The 23289-nt window shown below is 38.8% G+C and overlaps 1 protein-coding gene across 11 annotated transcripts in view; it reads right to left on the bottom strand.

Moving 5' to 3' along the window:
* Window positions 1–15246, bottom strand: part of nav2a (neuron navigator 2a) — a 131037-nt gene extending 115791 nt beyond the window's left edge. For all 11 annotated transcript variants that reach the window (XM_008405957.2, XM_008405960.2, XM_017304057.1 and 8 more), the window contains exon 1: window positions 14516–15246. In XM_008405957.2, the coding sequence (XP_008404179.1) occupies window positions 14516–14713 (198 nt within the window). In that variant the 5' untranslated portion in view covers window positions 14714–15246. The remainder of the gene's footprint in view (window positions 1–14515) is intronic.
* Between the last annotated feature and the right edge of the window lie 8043 nt (window positions 15247–23289).

Genomic DNA, 23289 nt, shown 5'->3' with positions numbered 1-23289 from the left:
TTTTTTTTATTCTTTATTGACATTACTTATTGTTTTTGTTTATGATAAGTTAAATAATCTGCCAGTAGAACTAATATTATTTGTCAATATTAAAACAAGTTCCCATGTCTTGCTGAAAAGTTACTTACAGAAGTAAAACCAGCTGACCAAACGTGCTGAAGCTCCACTTGGGTTGCTAGGTGACAGGCTGGGCTTTACTGGGGTTGCTAGGTAACGGGCTGGGCTTTGCTGGGGTTGCTAGGTAACGGGGCTGTGCCTGCTTATTTGTGAAATTACATTCCAGAAGTTTTTGAAATGACTCATTTCCAGACATCTAAAAACATTGATTTGAAGTCAAATGACAGCTGGGTGTTTTTTTTAACCACTTGAGCCGTTTTTAGAAAAAGTACAAAACCAAACGGAAGCACAAAAACRTACAAAACGTGAATTTTAAGCTCCTATATCTTGCTAAAATATTACTTGTAAGTTTTCTTTTTGTCTTTTTTTTTTTTTTTTGAGTGTACTAAGATATTCAAACTATAAACTAGACTAAAAGTACTTGGTAAGATTTTGTGTTTTTGCAGTGTGAGAAGTGAAAAAGCTTAAGAGGCCAAACCACTTAAAACTCCAGACTAACAATCTCCTAAACAGTTATTATTATTTCTTTAAACAGCTTCTTGCTGTGAAGAAAAGCCAAGTTTTATTTTCCGCAAACACAGATGGACCARACCGCTCTCTGATCAGCCGTCACTCACGACTCGCTGCCCGATGCGGACCCATGTATTTATGTGCATGTGCTGCGTGGGTTCATAGCACAAGTATTTATATATTTGTGAGTGTGGAAGAGAATCCACAGTGCAGGATGCTCTCCGTTCAAGCTGTGCGCACACACACACACACACACACACACACACACACACACACACGCTCCATTCCCRACCACAAATTACAAGCCGAATTTGAATTTTGGGMAAGACCCAAGATCTACAAAAAGTTCCCACAGCAGCGGGAGGCCTGATCACTTCCAGCAGGCTGAACAAAACGCTTTCAACTCCTTAAAATAACAATATTTCTGATTTGTGTAAAGTGATATTTCCACCTAATTCTCTGCAGTGCCAAAAGTAACACGCAATTCAATAGCCATGAAATGATTTATATCAGTTTAATAGTAGCAAAGCAGWGAAATCTAACACAAACATACACGTCGGGTCCAAAATGGACTCCCATCTTTTTCATTTGAACCAACCATGTTTTGTTTTCTTCTGGTTTGAAGTAATGGCCGTTTCCTCACAAACACTTTGTGTAATTAAGTTAATAAATCAGTAGCCATAATTTGATTATGATGATGATTATGAGTTAKGATTTCCTTCCATAAATGAGTGTCCCTACAAACATTTTCATCAGAGCACGAAATAAWAAAGAAATGTAAAAATGGCCACACAAAGAACTCAACAGCAGAGAGTTGATTTTTCCACCAGAGCCAAGCGAAGCACGAGTTCTGGTYAATAATTACTTTTAGGAGTATTTTTTACTATGATGTACTTAATTTTAAGTTTCGCTGGTCTTACTTGAGTAAACTTTATGGATTTTCTACCAYTGAATGAAAAGCAAACATGTTTTAACCAAAAATTCAACAGACACAGACCTGCAGTTTTTGTTAAAATTTCATAAGTTTTTTATCGAAAGAAACTGATTTGGAATTAATTTTTTCTTTTGCCTGATTTTATTTTTTTTTACATGAATTATTGTCATCCTTAAAATACATTTTAGTCCATCTGATGATGTCATTTTTAAATATTAAATTTGATCAGTTACTCAGTACTCGAGCAGACTTTTTTTTTTTACTTTGCCAATTAAAAAAGTACTTGGCCAAAGTACTTTTCGCCAGAGTAATTTCTGGCTACTTTTTACTTTTGAGTAGAAATAAACTGAATTAGTGCTACTCTTACTCGATGTGAAGTTTGTCAAAATGTGTTTATTTATTCTTTGAATTCGTTTTGTCTAGTCAAGAAGTTGTTGTTGTTGTTGTTGTTTCTCCAGCCGTTGATCGTTGATTTATTAAGTTCAGTTACGTTGCGGTTGGCGGTTACCATAGCAACCGGCTCCGCCCCCTTTTCCTGTCGCCTGCTGTGACTATGGCATGTATAGGAATCAGCTCTGTGTTGTACTTTAGCAGATATTTTAGACAAATTTGATCATAACGCAGTGCTTCATTAGTAACTTTGCTGTTTTGTTTTGATATGTTTTTAGTTATTATTATTAATGCTGCCCATTTTAGCTATGTTTATTTTTACAAAGTTGCCAACTGCTCATTGGGAAGCTTTGCCTTGTAGTTTGTTAATTATTGTATTTTATCTAATGAAGCCGCTGGACTGATGCAAACCGCTTGATTTCCTCTTTTGTTGGAATCAGTACGGTGAACCTGAGCGTGTCTGTCGTGGAGTCAACCTACTGGACCTGAGACGAACGAAGAAGGGTTGCAGACGTGCTATCAAAGCAGTGCCCTGACCCGTCCACTCGGCCTTTGGACGTTCCCATTGCTCTGAACAGCATTGCTTCACTACACTGGGAAACTGTCAGCATTTAAAGCTTSAGTTTAACAGTTTTAGTGGAGGCCTTCAACAAGCTCATTAAGTGCAGCCGCAGTGAATGGACTGAGCAWTGGTTCCTTTCACAGCTCCAAATAAAACACAGTGTATCAGGGACAATAGCGGGGGTAACCCCACCRAGGARGGGCTTTTGTTTTGGGGGAACCCTCCCTTTAAGCTGGGGGTGAAAACTACCACTATGCTGATGATGGGGGGAGACGGACCTGATTCATATGGACTCTCAGTTTAGGTTCAGAGACTCACAGACAAAAGCTGCTGGACCGATCAGAGTTTACATTTCTATGACCTTTTCTTTTTATAAAAATTAGTGATCTGTCTGAGTTACAATAAAAGTGGTATTGACTTAAAAGACAACAGCGGACTTCTGGAAAGACTTTTTGCAATACAAAAAAAATAACTAGTTGTTTACATTTTTACTCAACACAACAAGAATTTAAAGCAGGAAGGGAAGCAAGGGATCAAGCTTTGAATCTATCAGTCTAAATCCAGTGTGAGGTTTAGAGAAAGGACGACGTCCTCGTAGTTGTTGGTGATGGATCTACAAGACGAGGGGCAGGATGGGCGAGCGGAGCGGAGGGAGGATGACTTAAATGATAGCAGCACAGGCGCGGAGCAATGGGGGGCCTGGGGGGGCAGCTGCCCCTGGGCCTGAATGGGTGCCCATGGGGGCCCGGGTCTGGAGGTGCCAGGGAGGGAGGAATGGTTTTAACGTCTGATTATAGAAGGAGAAAGTGCGCCCTCGCCTGTTCAGAAAGGTATATGTAATGTTAAAGTTACTGTCCCTCAATGGAATATTATAGTAGTCAGTCCCAGTGACTGTTTCACTCACCGTTTAGCCAATGTGCTTCCTCGGTAAAAATGAAATGAGAAATGCGGCCCAACCCCCCGCCCCCGTTTGAAAGATCTTCATGAATAAATAAGCAGCATGCGCTCCTTCAAATTAGATTAACCCCTAAATTCAGATGTGATTTTTGATTTATTGTCAATAATTACTCGGCGTGGTTTAGCAAGAAGCTTCTTGACCGTCAGATTTACAGCTCCGCTGTGGAATCCAATATTTACCAGAGCAGCTTTCACACTTATTGCCGTTGCATGCGGGCTGAAACGGGAGGCGTAAGACGGCTTGAGAAAGTCCCCGAAGCTGCAGGAGAGAAGAGCTGAGAGCGGCGATGTGAAAATCCGCTCAGTCATCCTTTCAAAGGCGAACGGCGCTGACAGGAAGCCGAGCGATATTTCACAGCGGTTGTCACGTCTGTTTAAAATGAGCAATCATGTTCAACACCAGCTGAAAGACGAGCAGGAGCTCATCATTAAAAATGTAGCGATGATCTGATGCCCCATGCTCTGGGGACGGTGACTTCAGTCCGGTTGACCTTTACCCCCAACCTCTCCTCTCCATTCAGGCTCCGGCTTCCAGACGGATACGACGCTGATCGTGTTAGTCGAAGCGCTGATTCTCCAGGGGGCGCCGCTCACAAACCGCCATTTATGCTTCCCAACGAGCTCCATGTGACAACTGACACGAGGGAAACCAGAGACGCCGGAGTGCGGAGGGCACCTTGGCGGGGGATCGATTGGAAGGATGTTGACTCAGGAGAAGCAGATGTAGGCTCTTAATTAATATGGTTATGTCCTCAGCCATGACCTCAGACAGGAAGACAGCGAAGGCGACCGCACAGGAAGTGGAATCTGATCGAGACGCATTAGGAAAAGAGGTGAGGTCATTACTCCTGGAGCCAAAACGGCGTATGATCACACACACCGAACAGGTTTCCACACAGAGCAAATTTAATCCCAAGATGATTTATTATTTAAATCTGTCCAAGCCAACATGGTAATTTACAGTTACTTAAAGGGTATTTACAGAAGCCGAGAGCAGAAGATATTCAGATAAACTTCTTCACCAATGGTTTTGATAACGAGTTAATCTATAGAAAGCAAATGGTTGGTGTGAATGATAAACCTGCATCCTGTTGTGGCAAAACCTTGTGTTCTTGATAAAACAAAGATGGTTTTCTCAAAAAAAAAAAAAAAAACAATGTTTGTTTTCCAGAGATTAACTTATTTCTAGAGAAGCACCTGAAAAAGTATGTGAGGAAAATAGGAAAGTAATTTCTTATCTAGATGTGGTGCACTAAAAATGCCACCACAGTATTTTATTTTATTTTTTATCATTTGCAATCTGTCTGTATTTATCGTGCTTTCCTGAGGTGGGACAGGAGCGGTAATGGCGAAGCGGAACCTTTGTTTGGGGGGGCGTTGCTTTCAGGTTGGTTTTGGGATGGACTTCCAGTTTGCCTCAAACATAATCTGGATGTCAACAGCAGCGCTGGTCGTCATTGCTGACTCTTTGTTTATTTTCTCTTCAGGTCAGTATGCGGTTGGGAAAAAGCACCAAGGCCACCGTGTGGGACACTTAACATCTTGATTAACCAGAATAGGTCGTGTAGTTAGGTTTTTGTGCACCGTTTGGATGGTTTTCTCAGGCGAGGTTGGCGTTGGCTCGCTCTGAGGGCCGTTGGATCTTAACGTCCCCATGTTGGACAAGTTTTATTTTGTTTTGTTCTTTTTAGTGTTGGCTGTTAAAGCGGATTGAGTGTCCTTTTCCCCAAAATAGGGGTCGTATTGTAGGTCGGGTAAACTCCAACACTTTTACGGTCCATTTCTGTGGACAGACACAGTTCTCTTGTTCTCTTTTACATGCGTTTTGAGGTTGAACCTTTTTGGAGTGAGCTGCGAAGCTTCAAGTGCTAAAATAGTGCGTCAACTCTGTTACAACAGTTCTGACCCCCAGGACCTGTAACACAATATCAATACATATTGGTTATCGACTATAACTGTCTCAATAATTTCAGGTGATACATTAAGAGATTCAAAGTGGTTTCAAAGGGATTTTGTCAAGTTTACTTTGTAAAAGTGCAAATAATAATATTCATTGTTTGATTGTTGAGTTACCATAGTTACAATCAGAGGTTTAGTCCTTTCTTTGTATTCGAGCTCAGTTTGTTTACTAATACAAGTCAGCGAATAAAAACGCAATCAGCAGCGCCGGTCGTCATTGCAGACTCTTTAGTTTCTCTTCAGATTGTGTCAACTCTGTTACAGCAGTTCCGACACCTGGGACTTGTAACATAGAGAAAAACATAAAAAAATAATAATTTATGTTGAGAAAACCATCAGGAAATGAATTTGTTATCTCAAGAAAACCGTCGGGAAAAAGATGATGCAGAATGTGGTTCATTCTTTTGCTTATGTTGACTAATTCTGGCTAACTGCATTGGTTGCATTCTCTCAACTTTTTTGTACTCTCAGGTTTATTTTCTAAGGCTTTTCACCTGTTTTGGCCTCAAAAACCTCCAAAATGAAAAGTTAAAAACCAAAGAATTGATTCTTGGTCATTGAGATAAATCCAGATAAAAATGTATCTGGATAAAAAGCTGCCTTTTTAAAAAAAAAGGAAGTGGGAACCATTGATAACTTTAGAACAACCTCACTTCACACACCCTCATTAGAAAAGGTAATATTTTATTTTTTAAACATGCTGCCATCTACTCCTTGATCAGAATTGGACGTTTATTCTGTAGTAAAAACGCTTCAGGACAAACGTCAGGTTTCTGCTGCCGCTCAGTCGGATCAGTCTGCAGGACACACAGGTGCAGGGTGGAAATCTCTTATCTCTAAAGAGTCAGCTGTCAGAAATGAAGGCAAACGACCTCAACTTGCCCTTGATGACTAATCTACTGGAGGCGATTCTAACAGCGACTCTAAATGAAAAGGTTCAGAGTTTAAATCCATGAGGATAAGAGACGATTCCCTACAAAACGTGCTCTTTTATTCTTTACTTGAACAGTCTGTTAAAACCTGGTTATTTCTGTTCAACAATAACATCCCGGACAATAAAACGTCCATTAAATCTGGTTTTAACTAGCAGCGCCTCTTGAAGTGACATATGTCTGTGTGGTCCTTTGTCATGGTAATAAAGAAAGCAATATACCCAGAACCCCCAGCAATCTGTGCAGCTCCGGACCGGCGGCCATTAGCAATGCAACGCTGCTGATTCTCCTTTCTCCCTCACCTGCTCCGGTCTGCAGGAGGCTGGAGCTGGGAACCATAAAAAAGTCATGACTGCATTTCACTGGGAGGAGGGGAGGAGCACCAGTACTAAAGAACGGCCTCTTATTGGGGTCAACAAGGTTGAATCTACGTCGGCGTATTCGTGGTGATAGAAAAAAAGGACATTTCCGCAAACAAGATCAGAACATTTTAATTTCTAAAATGTTCTAGAAAAATACAAGGAACTTTCTGAGCTGAGGAAAAAAATAAATTCAGAAATTTTGACATTGTCTGAAATTTTCTAAAAAAGGATTAAATTTCTTAGTACCAAAGATCAAAAATTTGAGAGAAAAGAATCAAACATTTTGAGATAAATCTAACAAATTTTATAGAAAAAAAGGGAAATTTCAAAAGTCAAACATTTTCGACTCTTAAAACTCAGAAAATTTTGAAATTGGAAAATTTTCTACCAAATTTCTGAGATTAGTCTCAGGCTTTTTCCACCAAATTTGTGACTTCTCCAACTCAGAAATTTTCACATTTTTTCTATAAAATTTGTGAGATTAAACTGTAATTTTTTAGATTTTTTAAAAAATCTTTTATTCTATCTATTTTGGCTCTACTCTGTCGTTGAATGAATCAGCTGAAGATACTAAAATTTTATATTTTGAGCTTCTCCTACTGATAAAATAGAAATAGTACTAATTGGAATTTAATCCAGTTTACTTTGACATTAAATCAAAAAAGGTTTTACATTAATCTGTTCCTTTAATATCCATGCAATTCCAAATGTACAAGCATAACTAACTTAGATTAATATTTCAGAGCTTAGATATAATTTTTTGCGTTTATTTGTTTGCATTTTCCCTGTTACTGGTCTAAAAATATTTTTAGCCAATGACATTGCTGCATTATAGTCATTTAATAGAAACACTGCAAAATATCAAATCTTAAAGTAGTTTTGTTTATTTAAAGCATCTTAGTACATTTATCTTATTACAACATTACAATACACTGATATTCTTTAAATACTAATATGAATATTTTTGAATATCTTAAATAAAGTTAAATTAAATAAATGTTGAGTTTGCTAAACTGTTTCAAATCTAATCTAAATCTAATTTAAACTAAACAAACCAATCAGTGTGACTTTAAGGGTCATTTAATTAACTTTCAATCCGTAATAATCAAAAAAAGTTCATATATATCTCTGTGTTGGCGTCTTCACAGTCGATTCAATCCCAGAAATCTTAATTAAATTTATTTAAATTGTGAAATCATAATCTCCAGCAACTGCATCTTCAAAAAGGGACGAATTAATGGAGCTGACTTATCAGGACAAAGCTTTTTATTATTGGATGGGGATTTATTTAAACAGTTCCTGGTTTATTTAACAGGCCATCTTGGTAAATATTACCTTCATGATGTCTTTATGTGGTTCAGATTCAGCTCACAGACTAATAAATTCACATAAAGGCGGCAGCAGTTTGCCTTTCAAAGATGTTTATTGAGATAGTAGATCCTAATCACTCAATTATAAAGACAAATATCTGCCTCTCTCAGGACGTTAATCTGAATGTTTCTCAGTTTTCCAGTCTGTATGTTATATTAATTATAGAAGGTTATGTAAAAAAAAAAAAAAAAGCTGCAGCAGAAAATGAATGAGCTGACAACAGACTTCAGGATAAAAGGTGGAAACAGGAGAGTGGTGTGAAAAACAGAGGCATTAATAATTAATGAGGAGGCAAAGATGCTGGCCTTGCATGAGTGCACACACATGAACGCTACACTGCAAAAACGCAAAATCTCACCAAGTTTTTTAGTCTAGATTCTAATGCAAATATCTTAATACCTTTAAATAATCTCATATTTCTTGCTGAAAAGTTACTTATAAGTTAGTTTTGTTTCATTTCAAGTGTACTAAGATATTTGCAATGAAACTAGACTAAAATTACTTGATAGGATTTTGTGTTTTTGCAGTGTAAGGCTTGATTTTATGAATGGGAATGGTTGCAAAAGATAAATTGAACACTAGAGGGCAGCAGTCAGGTATGTGCAAAGAGCCTCTCAGCTGTAGCAGCATTATAAAAGGTTGAAACTCAGTACAGCTTGTCAGGATATATATATAATCACACACACACACACACACACACACACACACACACACACACCCCCACACACACACACACACACACAGAGCAGGTGGTTTGACACATTCCCAGACTGTAGTGGCAGATTTCACACGCTGAGCCACAAACACCTGCAGACCTGCTTCATCCCGGCCTGTAAATACTCGCTGGATGACTCCCTCTCTTTGCTCCTGCTGCATTGTGGATTAACTCTTTGTTAAAGGCGTACCGAACGAGTCGGGGCTGCGAGCCAACTGGGCCATCCAGCTGGATGCGTGAGCTGCTGCTTCTCTTCAACCAAGGCTTCACTAATCCCTCAGATAACTACCGACTTACCCTSTCAGGCGCTTAAAGGTGTCATGTCCAACTCACTTTATGTTTCCTGTTTGACTTTCTGCAAACACATCCAGTCATTAGGCTGCTTAATGCACGCAGGATTTTAAAGGTGACCTATTATGCTTTCTTGAACAGGTGAGGATAGATCTATGGCCTATACAAAACATTTTTTGTATAAAATCATTCTTAGATAATGAGATCTTAGTCTGTTTTGGGGCGTCTTGTCACTTTAAATCCAAATAAGCTGCATGTGAAAATGGCTGCAAACAGATTCTTAATTATACAACCATACATCTGTGAAAAGCACAAGTGGAGCCTCCTGCACACTGCAAAATCTCACTAACTATTTTTGGTCTAGTTTTCTCGTGTAAATGTCTTGGTAAACTTGAAATCAGACTAAACTAATTCAATGTTTGTATCTGGTTTCGCAACTGTCTACTGTATGTTGTTTTTATGAGTTTTATGTTTGTGATGTCATGATGTAAAACACTTTGAACTGCATTGCAGCCAGACGAATTCACTTAAAACATGAGAAAAATGTTTTGTTAAAAGTTAAATATTCTGCTAATGGAACCAGAACTTTATCAAAAATATTAAGGAATTATTGACCTAAAATAAGGTCCTATGTATATCTGAAAATATACTTTTAAGCTTGTTTTACCTTATTGAAGGTGTACTAAGGTATTTTCCCGAGAAGCCAGACCTAAAAAATGTAGGATTTTGTGTTTTTGCAGTGTACCACCAACAAGAATGCAGCATATAATTTCTAAGTCAACAACAAAGCTCCTGTCTTTTCCAGCAGCCATTATACAATGCATACGGAGGTAAAAGCAGCTGACCAAGCGTGCTGGAACTCCACTTGCGTTGCTAGGTAACAGGCGGAACTCGCCTGGGGTTGCTAGGTAACAGCTGTGGTTTGCTGCAGTTACTAGGTGAAAGGTCAGCGCCTGCTGATTTATGACATTACATTCTGAATTTTTTTTAAAATTTCTTTTCAAGAAATAAAAAAAACATCAACTTATTGCCAAAAACTGTCTATTTGGGGTATTTTTAAAAGCTTTGGCTGTTTTTAGAAGCAATTGAAACCCAAATTGTAAGTACGAAAAATGTAAATTTTGTATAATACGTCCCACTTAAGATTACTTTGCTCCTTTTCTGCATGCTTCGCTTTGTTAATGTTGTTTCAAATGAGACTCTTATAAAACTACACTTCACCAGATGAAGATAGAACGCATAAAAAATTGTTCCCCTGGTTAAAAATCAGCTCAAACCTCAGCCCACGTCTACTTGTACTGGATCTGAAGCCATTTGCGGCTCCCTCTCCAACTCCTCAGCGGTCAAATTTTCAGATTAAACATTGTGCAATATGAAAAGACTCAACAGGAAAACCATACAGCAGTGGCTTTTAACCTGGGCCCATTACAATTCTGCTCACTTTTCTCCAAGGAGGCAATCCACAGCTGGAAACACAAAGTAGAGGAAGAAGCAATATGTTCTTGCTCCTGATGTACCAACTTCAAATGTTCCCCCATTTCATCGCTGGAAACGCTGCTCACGCTGCGGTAAGCACTCGATGCTGAGAGGAAATGACAACGAGACGGAGGAACGACACCACAGGGTGCTGATTTTCACACAAGCTGATTTTCTTTGTTTGAAAGGCGGAATAAAACTGACGATTTAAAATCATTCTTACAATTACACCAGAGTATTGACATTTGACTAAAACTGCTTCTTTTATGCTCTATTTTAGCATGTAATTTATAAACAATTTTAGGATTTCTACTTGATATTTAACCTTCACTTTTTAGAAATGCAACATGCAACTGTTTCACCACTGCTGTATTTCAGAACAAAGAACTTTAACACTGAGTAGAATATTAGAGTTTCACTGGAAAACACAAAACTTTACCAAGTAATTTTGGTCTAGTGTCTAGTGCGAATATCTTAATACCCTTGAAATAAGAGAAAACTAACTTAAAAGTAACTTCTCAGCAAGATATGGTGTCTTGTTTTAAGTGAATATTTCCTTAATATAGATGAAAAAGTACTAGTTCCATTAACTTATAACATTTTTCCTATGTTACAAGTGAAATAATCTGCTAGTGAAGCAGCTGTTAGGCACTAGAAACATAACAAATGTTCACATACATGCTGGTGTTTGAACAGATCCTAATCATTTTTAGGTAATATTTTTGTTGTTGCAGTTTTTGTAAATAGTCTGTTGAGTTTTATTTCTCTAATGCACTTTCACATTTTGTACAGTTTTTAAATTAAAAACTACCTAGTTTCACATTCCTTTGGACAAAAGTATGCTATTCTTAATTACTGCAGAGTATTTATGTTGAAATTTTGCCCTTTCGGTAACCGAAATGCAACGTCACAAAACAGCAGGCTGCTACCTAGCAACCCCAGCGAAATCCCAAACTGTTACCTAGCAACCTAAGCCGAGCTCCAGCACAGCACAGTTTCACCTAGTGACCCCAGCGAAACCCGAGCTGTTACCTAGCAACCTCATCTGAGTTCCGCTCATCACCTAGCAACTCAAGCGGTACTCCAGCACATTTGGTCAGCTGGTTTTACCGCCGTATGTGCTGTACAACGGCTGCTGGGAAAGACAAATGTTTTGTGGTCAACTTAGCATCCAGAAACCACTTGCTGCATTCTTGTTGGTTGTGCAGGAGGCTCCACTTCTGCTTTTCAAAGACGTACAGTTGTATAATTGTGCATCTATATGCAGTCATTTTCACTTGCGAGTGTAAGCATTGAGTTGGGGGATGTGGCCAACAGCAGCTTATTTGGATTTAAAGTGACAAGACGCTCTAAAGCAGCTCAAAATGGACAGAAGATTTAAACCTCACTGTCTAAGAATGATTTTGTGACAAAAATGTAATGGGCATGTTTCATATCACCCACAGAACTATCCTCACTTGTTCAAGGAAGCATAACAGATCACTTTTAAAGGGTGTTTTGGCGTTTCATTTTTTATACCACTGGCTTTCAAGTTGAATGATTCCCAAATATAACAAAAAAAAACCTTAAAATAACAATGCAGGACTGTAAAACAGCAAGACTGGATAGAGTCCAGCATATGACTGCAACATTCAGGTCGCTGCCTCTGTTCAGAAAGGTCGAGGGTTAACATAGCCGAGGGTGACGAGGGCTGCTTCATCAGCACCACAGGGATGAGGAAGAGGAGGAGAGACAGAGGACAGAGGGGAGAAAGTCATGTAAAGTAGGTCAGCGAGAAAATGTGATTATCCAGAAAAACAAACAGCAGCCTCATCCCATGTCCAGAAACACTGGCCTCCTGTATCTTCTCCTCAAACGGCGTCCAGATCCGTCTCCCAGCGACGTCACGCTCAGAGTCACACTTACTGGACAGGTTGGCACAAACACAGACGGGGAGACAGCTCCTTCTCCCGCTGCCTTACATGGTGCTGGAGCGACTGCTCTGGCCACTGCAGCCCTGCTACACACAGCCAATATTACAGAAACGCAGCAGAACAGCCACCCTGGCGTCCCGCTACGGCTCCGTTCTGGACAGAACGGCCGGCTTCCTTTCAGGAAATCAACTGAATTCAGGCAGAATTCAACAAGGCTGCAGTTTTCTGGGATTATTTAGAGAAATCAGTGAACTGCTTATATACTGAAACAACTGTTACTGACTGTTTTCAAGGAGGATTGGTCATGCAAAAAGTCACATTTTGCACATTTTTATGCTTCTATTTGAGTTCCTACTCCTTTTAAAAACAGCACAAGCTCTTAAAAAAACACTCAGACATTTTTTGGCAATAAGTTAATGTTTTTTGGTGTCTGAAAAATGAGTCATTTCAAAAAACTCTTGATTGTTGAGTGCTACAACGTCGTTACCTAGCAACACAACCAGCATTTTTGGTCATCTGGTTTTACTGCGGTACGAGTTGTGCAATGGCTGCTGGAAAATATAAGTTTTTTGTTGTTGTTTTCATTCAAAAACCTCTTGCTGCATTCTTAGTGATTGTGCAAGAGGCTCCACTTGTGCTTTTCAAAGATGAACGGTTGTATAACTGCGCATCTGTTTACAGCTATTTTCCACATGCGATTGTAAAAGTTGAGTTGGGGGTTAGCTTGCAACTTTTTCTTTATTTTACAAAAGTCCTAACTGGCAGTTTTGCCTGTTTCCCCTATTTGAGCCTAATGATTAATATGACTGATATGTTTTGAAGTGCAATTTTGTTCAGAAAGACTTCAGTAACCATTCTATATAATGTTTTGTTTGTTTTGTTTGTTTATTTTTGAATATTTAAAATATCTTCCAGTTTCAGTGTGTAAAATGTTCTTTGGAAATTAAATTTCACTGATTTTTGAAAGGGTGTTCTGGCATTAATAGGCCTTTATCATAAGGCTGAACAATAAATCAACAACAACATATATCATCAAAACCACATTATCAATATCAGTATCAATAAGTAATACGTCTGATACAGTTTTCAATAATTTCACTGAACTACGATCCAGAACCACAAAGCCTTCTGGGAGATGTAGGCAGAGGGAAGACATTAGCTGCTCAACCTAGCTAAGCAAGGTTGGTGAACTAACTCACTCACTATCTGGTTACCTAGCAACTCACTCACTCTTTGGTTACCTAGCAACAACCTGTTCAGTAACTTGCACAGCTGCAGTTTAATGTTTTGCCACCATGCCTCAAAAGCCATTAAAAATAAACGATGTGGAGAGAAAATTGTGGATAAAACAAGATATTTAAAACAAAAAGCTAATCAATAATTATCAATATTGACTGATGTAAAACATATCGTGAGAAGTTTGACAGTCATGTTAGTTCTACTTTATCATATTAGCTGAAAATGGTCTCAAAACAACAATGGTAATGTTTGTACCAATAACTTCTGGAAAAATGTATCGTCCAGTAAAATCTGTTGTTGTGTTGCAACAACAGATTGCAACACAACAACAAATTCAACATTAATTGAATTAATTGAATTTATTGAATTTGCTTTAATTATAAATTAAAGCAAATTCAATAACTTACATTTGATTTATTGTTTCTCTCTTCTGGTGCTTTGTTTTGTTTTTTTAAGTATAATTTTGTTTACAGAGACTTCATAATTAGTTTTATTCGTTGTTTATGTTTTGCTTTAGTTTGGATTTCAAATGTCTTCCAGTTCCAGTGTTAGAATTTAACGTTTATTGGTCTTTGAGAATGTGTTCTTGCATCGTTACCATTTATAAACTATCAGTTATCACAATAACATCTGGGACAATTTATCGTCCAGCAGAATTTGTAGTCGTTACAGCTTTTTATTTCTTATTTTGGTAAAGTCAGAAATCACAAACCATGACCAAACAAAATATGACAGAAATGAGAGTTGAGTGAGAAAACCAAAGCAGGTGTGGATGATGTTGACACACCTGAGGGTTTCCAGTTGCCTCCGACTCCGGAGAACTCCTTGGCGGTCTGGTGGACACCTGCCGGCTCTTGAGCGGCGCCGAAGGCAGAGCTAAGGCCGACGGTCTGCTGGGGGCCTGGGGGATGGGGAGGGCACTGTGAACCGGTTTGGGTTTCGGGAGTCCTGACTTCATGGCTGAGGCCACCAGGATGGCTGGCATCTTCTCCCCTGAGTCCACCAAACGACCGAACCGTCCTCCACTTCCACTTCCACAGATTTCTGCTCACTCACTTCAGATCCCAGTGTTCCCAGAACCGAGCAGCACACACCAAGGTTGCACCTGATTGAGGTGCAATTTGTCAGCGTACGGATCTTTGGCTGCAGAGAAGCAGGGAAGCCTCGCCAACATGCAGCGCAGTTGGGGGGGGTTAACCCTCACATTTCCACCTGTTTCCCATTACAGGCAGCTTCGGCTCACAAAACACAACAAAATGTCCAAAGATTTCTGCAGAAAAACCAGCAAATAAATCCCAGGGAGGAATCCCCAGTTGCCTTGCGGCGTTGCAAGAAATCCCTTCCACTCCCCTCCAGTTCCGAGTGAGTCAGCAATTAACCAAAATAACTCTTCATCAGCTCCTCTTCCTCCTCGTGAATGAAATAATTGCCTGAAGTCGTGGATTTGTGAAGAAGAACAGAGTGGAAACAGATGGAGAGAGGCGGCAGCGATGCAGCAACTGTTCGCTTCAGCGACTGCCCCGCTTGTGACAGCACAGCCTGAAAACACACTCCACACACTCTCTCTCTCTCTCTCTCTCTCTCTCTCTCTCTGCGCTCAGCAGCAGGTGTGGCTTAGATCAGGCTGACATATGTGGAGACCGGCTCAACACACACTGGTGGCGTCTTCATCCAGCCTGCCGCTCTCTGATCCCGTTTGGCTTAACTCCTCACTCAAACGCCACATTCATGAAGCCGCTTGCTCTCAGTCTGAAAATAATGTTCCAACGTAGCAAGTTTGACCTGGGAATTTCTTTATGAAAATGATCAAAATGAGGTAAATCAGTTGCTCATTATTCAATTCTGAGGGAAAAAAAGTCACAATTCTGACATTAAATTTATAATTCTAACAAAAAAGTTAAACTATATAAACTAGTTTACTTGTAATCCATAGTGCGTAGAACACCATGTTCAGTTTTTGGACATTTTTGTTATTAAAAAACTTGATTTTAAAAGTTATTATTATTCCCTGAACAGGTTAGGATACATTTATGGATGATATGAAACATGTTAATTACATGTTTTGCACAAAATCATTCTTATATAAAGAGATTGTACTCTGATCAGTTCTGCCTACTTTGAGTTGTTTTAGGGTCTCTAATACTAATAATAGCACTATTACTATCATAATAGTACTTTAAAGGGGCAGTATTTTGAATTTTCCTGGAGCAATAATATCATTTTATAGCTTTATCAAGCAACTTTTTTCCATCAGTGGTTATAAAAATGCTGTACATATCAAATATGACTTAAAAGAAATGTTACTTTGTCATTTCTGCCTTGAAATTTAGGCTCTGTCTCTTTAAGAAGGTCCTGCTCTTTCTGAAGCTCCGCCTTCAGGAAGTCATCACAACAAGGCTCCTCTATTAACCCTTTCACCACATTTTTACCAGCCTTTCACTGAGAAGTAGCTCCTGTAATGAGCTCAGCAGATGTGCAGTTCCACCAGGTGTTTGCTAATTGCTGCTGGCTAGTCTGAAGGAGCTGAATGAAGGCGTAAGCTCTGAAGATTGTAAACTGCAGCTCTGAGAAGGAGCTTCATCCTTGAAAGCAGAGCTAGGTTCAACCAGGTGTTTTGCGCAGCTGGATTGTTGCCATGGAGACTAAAGGATTTCTCAAACATGCATGAAAGAATCAAAGCAACACTTCAGGTGTGGCTTTGATGAGGGAATAACATCATAAAACACAAAAAAAGTCAATTTTACATGACACTTCCCCTTTAAAACCAAATAAGCTGCTGCAGCCATGTTCCCCAACTCAACATTTACACTTTTTGTTTTTGAAAAGCAGAAGTGGAGTCTCCTACACAACTAACAAGAGTGCAGCAAGTGGTTTATGGATGCTAAGCAGCCATTGCACAGTGCATACAGTGGTAAAACCAGCTGACCAAGTGGGTTGGAACTCAGCTTGGGTTGCTAGGTAACAGGCGGAATTCTGCTGGGGTTGCTAGGTAACGAGCAGTGTTACATTCCACAGGTTTTTGAAACTGCTCATTTTCCAGACACTAAAAAATCATTAACTTATTGCCAAAAACCAGGTTGGTGTTTTTTTTTTTTAAGTTTTGGGCTGACAGACGTGCTAATCAATTACTGAATTGACTGAAGACATGCTACCTTTTTCCCTCTGTTCCTCTATTGTTATTTAAATTTTAAATAGTTTTTTTTAAATTCAGCTTTATGTTCACTTTATATCTGTATTGCTGTAGCATTAAAAAAAATATTAGCATTTTTATCAGACTCCTCACACACTCCAGGACAGATTTTGTTTTTGTTTTTTGTTTTGTTTTGATTGTTTTGCTCATCCCCATTCTACTGGCTCAGCTAAAACCCTTCCAGTAATTTACTCTACAATCACTGTTTACTTATAATAACAGGGAAACCATGCTCAACTCTGCAGCTGCCTACAAGAAACAACCCAAGCCAAACAAATTAGGAGAAATTACCAGCATCAGAGCCACGAGAAAGTGCAACTCTTGTGTTTTTACATCTCAGAATGAAGAAATCACTTTGCTTCATTTCTTGAATGTAACATTTAAAAACCGACTCTCACGCAAGCAGGGTGAATATGGTAATCCTAAATCCTGTTATATTAATCCCAAATTATGCTAATGCTGATATCTGATTATGTCTAAGTGCCACGTTTTGGATCTGCGTGTTTTTAGCAACATAAGGGCCCGAGAATCCAAATAAATCAAACTATTCATCCAGATTTTTCCAAACCAGTAGCCTAAAAATCCTGAGAGAAAAAAACTCCGGTACTTTTAACGTTCCTGTTCAAAATCTATCTTTAAATCTGCCTCAGCATCACACTACAAGCCTTCCTTTCAACAGTGAAACATATAGGAAAATATATTAACTCCACCCTGGCTGCCTCAAATGTCATTCTCTCATTTGGAAAACGGAAAAAAGGAGAAATCATGCGAAGCATAACAAGGGAAATTTCCATTATTTTCCTTCCCCTGTGATGATAAACATATGTCAGACCCACGTGGATCACAGAGCTGCACTTCACAGAGTCACAAGAAGAAAAAGAAAAGCAGTGAAACGTGATTTATGCTGCAACCTTTGAAGATACCTGATGAGAGTCCAGTGGAGTCTAATAATAGAGGCTGTTTGGCAGTAAATGGGCGGTATTGACAGTAATAAGTAGGACACCCACCGCTGTGCTCTGCTGTATGTTTATACTGTATTTCTCCCAGAATAATAAACATTCATGTGGGGTAGGTGGTGGGTGTTTTCAGTGAGCTGCAGTCAGATTCATGTCAACAGAGATTATATAGGAACTCTATAGGAGGCTTGCTTAAATATGTGTATCTGGGTGCAGCTCTGCAGAGTTCTGACATCTGTGTTCAGTCTATGCACTGCTTAAAAAAACACCAAGGTGCTAAAGAATGTGACGTATGGAAACATGTAGTGCAAGTACAAGCATAGTCATCACTTTACAGTGAATATCAACACAATTTGTTGGACCAAAAGTTTAATTGTGCTTAGATTGCAAGATTATCATGAATAGTCCACATTAACACATTGCAAAAACACAAAACTTTACCAAATATTTTTCGTAAGAGTGTACTAAACATCTTAGTACGCTTGAAATAGGACAAAAATAACTTAAGTAATTTTTCAGCTTGTTTTAAGTCAATTATTCCTTAAAACATGTCATGTTATAAGTGAAATAATCCTCCAGTGGAACTTAAACTTTTTCTTCTATTTTAAGGAAATATTATGCAAAATTCAGCTGCTTCTAAAAAAATGCCTAAAAAAAAAACACCCAGATGTTTATCTAGCAATAAGTTAATGTTTTTTGGTGTCTAGAAAAACCTTCGGAATGTAACGTCACAAATTAGCAGCGCTCCTCCCGTTACTAAGCAACCCATGTCGACCTCCAGCACATTTGGTACAATGGCTGCTGGAAAAGACAATTGTTTTGTTGTTGACTTACCATCTAGAACCCACTTGTTGCATTTTTGTTGGTTGTGCAGGAGGCTTCACTTCTGCTTTTCAAAGATGTACGGTTGTATAAATGCGCATCTGTTGGCAGCCATTTTCACTCGTCAGAGTTAACTTTGAGTTCGGGGGCTTAAATTTAATTAAAAATATTTTTATGCAAAAAATGTGCTGAACAGATTTTAACCTATTTGATTTGATCTATTTTTTGATCATATTTTATTTTTTTGTGATTTATATTTGAGAAAGGTGCTATATAAATAAAACTCACCTTATAACTCACTTTATGGAAACTGGACAAGCAGCTTGTACAGCGTTTAACGTATTTGGGTCGTTTACGTAACAAAACACTTCAAGATCAAATTTAAATTCCTTGTTGATTATCTTTCATCCCCAAGCCACGATTCATATTCAGGCTATTCAAGATGCAGCAATATTTATGCATCATAAACTAAATTAACTTGTGGACACACGCACACCGACACACATTTATTGCTGATTGTTTTCATCAGCGGAGTCAGCAACCCGGAACAACTGGGCCGCCTGCGCCAACATGAGCAGCGCTAACTGGAGCAACAACCTGACATTTCCACCGTGCCGCCACAGGATCTTTGACTTGACCTACACACCGTTTCTTTCATCGCTTTTCCCCCGCCCCACGCAAAACCTCTCATGGTAATGAAGGGCGGCAGCCAGCAGGGCCCTGGCACAGCTGCAACACAACATCATGCAGTCAAAGGACAAACACACAAATGACGGAAGACTCTACGCACACATTCAACACAAATTAATCTCAAAGGAATCTGCCGAGTCAGCTAAAGTAAGGACAAAGTCATTTTTGCTTGTGAAACACAAAATCAAATTGAGATTAAAAAGAAACAGCCAATAAGGAGAGTCAGAAAAGAGGCGGGAGTAGGCATCAGAGTAGATTTGTGCATTAGTGTCAGTCCAGATGCAGCACATGTGTGCATGTGTGTGTGTGTGTGTGTGTGTGTTTGAGATCTAAATGGGTCTTTAGGGCAGTATGTGGGAAGCGAGATATCCTGTCATCATCATGTCAAATGTCACCAATAAAGAGAGCTGAGTTCATGCTCATATGGAGCATCAAACATGCAAACAAACAGCAAAAACATGGACTCATAACCCCAAAGCTCCACTTTCATTCTAAACTGTTTGGATTTATTAAAAACTCTTTTCGTATTTAATTTAAAACTATCTATGTGTTGAATTACAGAAACAGCTATTAGAAAACCGGTCGTGTTCACAATGGAAAATAACTGTAATCTTGTTATTAGTGATTACAGAGCAGAAGTTTGGCATTCAGTACTACACTGCAAAAACACAAAATCCCACCAAGTATTTTTTGTAGTAATTTTTCAGGAGCTTGTTTTAAGTCAATAATTCCTAAACATTGATTTAAAAGCACCAGCTCCGTTGGCAGATTATTCCACTTATAACAAGACATTTTTCCCAGCCTGCAATGTCACCACCATAGGCAAAAAGTATAATAGATATACAATTTTTACATATTCTTTGGTCAATAAGAAAATTACAACATATTTAGACCAAAATGTAAGTATGACGATGTAGTATGCACATGTAGATAGAGAAAAATGTCAATTTCCCTCAAAAAAGTGAGAGAAATTCTGAGATTAATCTAAAAAAAAAAAAATCTAGAAAAAAACAAGGACCTTTCTGAGCCTCCAAAGGTCAAAAATATTTGACTTTTGGTAATTTTCTGAGTTTATAAGTCAATATTACACTAATAATTCCACTAGTGTTTMCATTAAATAATTGCAATTAAAATCATGTGACTAAGTTTGATCATGTAATAAGTCATTAAGAAAACATGCCGCACCATCATTCTCCTCTGGTCTTCATGGCTTGAACCAGTAGCAACATCTGGTTGGTGATCATGTGACTCGTGTGATACTAAAAATATTTTTTTTTTGTATCACACAATACATTTTTTTATTTTGCAAAATTCCCATTGCAGTTTTGCAAAACAAACCAAACAACCACTTCATCTTAACACAAAAGTGTTTTATCAAAATTGGCGCGTTTCCCTTGAGTAAATTTATTTTCAGCAAATATTCCGATAACAAAAAACACAATTTTGCAATTGTGGAGTTCCCATTAGATAAGAAACCCAATTAAAATTACACATGAATAAGTTTGCTTATGCGCCATCAGGCTCCTACCACTTCCTGTCATCTTCTTTGTCATTTCTGCCAGTAGTAAAACCCGGTTGTTCATTATGTGACTCATGTAATGCATTTCCATTGCTGTTTTGTGAAATAATCAGATTCAACATAGCCAAAAAAAACACCCTTTTATCAAAAAAACAGTTTTTTTAATTGGCGTGTTTGCATTAAGCAAATTTATTTTCAAAATGTCAAATTGTGCACTTATATGTTCAATAGAAAACCAGCTACTGAATTGTTAACATTTTTTATTCACACCATCGTTATGCACTTTTTGGTCAGTAAATCTGATTAAAAAGGAAAATTTAGAATTTGGGAAAAATAAAACTCGTAAATTTCGTAAAAAGCTTCTGAGTAGTTCAAGTGCAGTCGTTTTGCTTTATCATCTGTGCATGACTATAACATGTGAAAGTCCCAGTTCAGGCATCGTGACCTGGTTTGAGATAAAACACAGAGTTAAAGTGAGACAGAGGAGACAGCAGCACCCAAACAACAGTCTCACTGCAGAAACTGGGCTGACAAATAAGGAGACCAAGGAGAAGTCACTGCGGCCACAGCTTGGAGGTGTGTGTGTGTGTGTGTGTGTGTGTCCTGAAGACCTACTTTACTTTCTGCCAGAGGTAGAACACTTTGGATCTGAGAAAATTAACAGAGAGGAGATATAATAAACCATGTCATTATGTAATTTCTAATGCCGTCTGTGAAATTAGCCAGCGCTAACTGAGCTTTTACAGCTCGTTTAGGGCCCATTAACCGAAAGGCAGAGTTACATGTGAGCACATTATGTTCGACACGTTTTAATGTTCCCCAGAAATTAATTACGCAGCAGCAAACACTTCCAACAAGCCTGGATTTGAATATATCTGTCATGTTTTAACCTCTACTTTACTCAACAGAGGAGACGGCGGTAAATATTTTATGAATGGGGATGAGGGTGAAAGAAAGGACAACAAATGTCTGCGAGCAAAAATTACAGCCTAAAACCTTTCTGATGGTACAAAACCCAACTATCATCCCTCTGATGTTGGTGAATATTAGCAGATCTGTCCCCCTTTCTGCCTCTCTGAGCTCAGACGACCCTGCTTGGCCTGAATATTTTATATTTCATGCACTACCTGAGAGAAAGTGACATTCAGCTGCAGCAGCCGTTGCTCCATTGTGGGACAGTCAGGAAAGGTTGTAACACTGCTGCAATAAAATGTAACGTCAGCCCCAGGCTTTAATGGCAATTACCCCCAACCGCGGCAACAATAAGCCATTTATGTCTTCTTCCCCCTCCAGTGACAAAATATGACACAGTGGAGAAACAGAGCAGAGCAAAATGAAACATATAACGTACAGTAGATTGAACCTGCAGAAGCTGATTAGGGGCACTGGGGGGGAAAGAAAAAAAAGAAATATGGCTTTAATCTTTTGACATCAAAAGTCAAAATTCTGAGAGAAAAAAGTCTGAATTTTTGTGAAAAAGTCAGAATTCTGAGAAAATGTCAGAATTCTGAGGCAAAAAGTCAGAATTTTTGTGAAAAAGTCAGAATTCTAAGAAAATGTCAAAATTCTGAGGGAAAAATGTCAGGATTTTGAGAAAAAACTTTAGAACTCCAAAAAAAAGTCAGAATTTCAAGGAAAAAAAGTTACAACTTTATTTTCTCATGAATTACAAGAAATCTCTAAAGCAGTTAGAATCTGACCTGCACATTTCTTGTGGCTCCAAAATATGGAGCAAGTTGAATTTAAGTTTTAAAAGTTAGTAACTTTTGTTGTCCTAATTAAAGCCCTATCAAAACTCAATTAACTAATGACATAACATGATTTGATAATCCCTTCAAGCAAGCTAAATAAACATAACATCTGTAGCCTTGTATTCAGACAGGGGAGCTCTGGTAAATGAAAATCAGAACATGACTACATGGACCTTACCCAGCTCCGCCCAGAAACGCCCCTCGAAAGTCCCACGTGACTTCATGTCTCACATTAACCTCCTCGCAGAGCTTAGCTTCTATGGGATTTTTCGTTTTGACTGACTCTCTGCAGAGTATTTCTGAGTCGATTAGTTTAGCATTTCTGCCGGATTTTCACAAAATATCACCCACGACAATGGACAAGGGAACCAMCAAGTTCATGTCATCTTTTTTGGACGACATCAAGATGTTTTAGCCACGCGATGCCTCTAACATTGTGCGAGTCGCAGCTAAATGCTACCAGTCGATGAGGAAAACAGCAGATCCTCAGACCCTCAGCATAAATATAGCTGTGGACAAGATCGCTGATGCCTGTTGTTCTTGCAAGGCTGGGTGAGTCGGGCATTCATGGTTTTGAGGGTTCGAATGTGCCTACGCCTGATACACGGTACTCGGTGCTAGCGTGGCTAACAC

This window comes from Poecilia reticulata, linkage group LG3, assembly GCF_000633615.1.
Source record: "Poecilia reticulata strain Guanapo linkage group LG3, Guppy_female_1.0+MT, whole genome shotgun sequence".
NCBI classification, from domain to species: Eukaryota; Metazoa; Chordata; class Actinopteri; order Cyprinodontiformes; family Poeciliidae; genus Poecilia; species Poecilia reticulata.
Note: the sequence above shows the minus strand (reverse complement) of the source record. Positions and strands in the feature narration are given on the sequence as shown.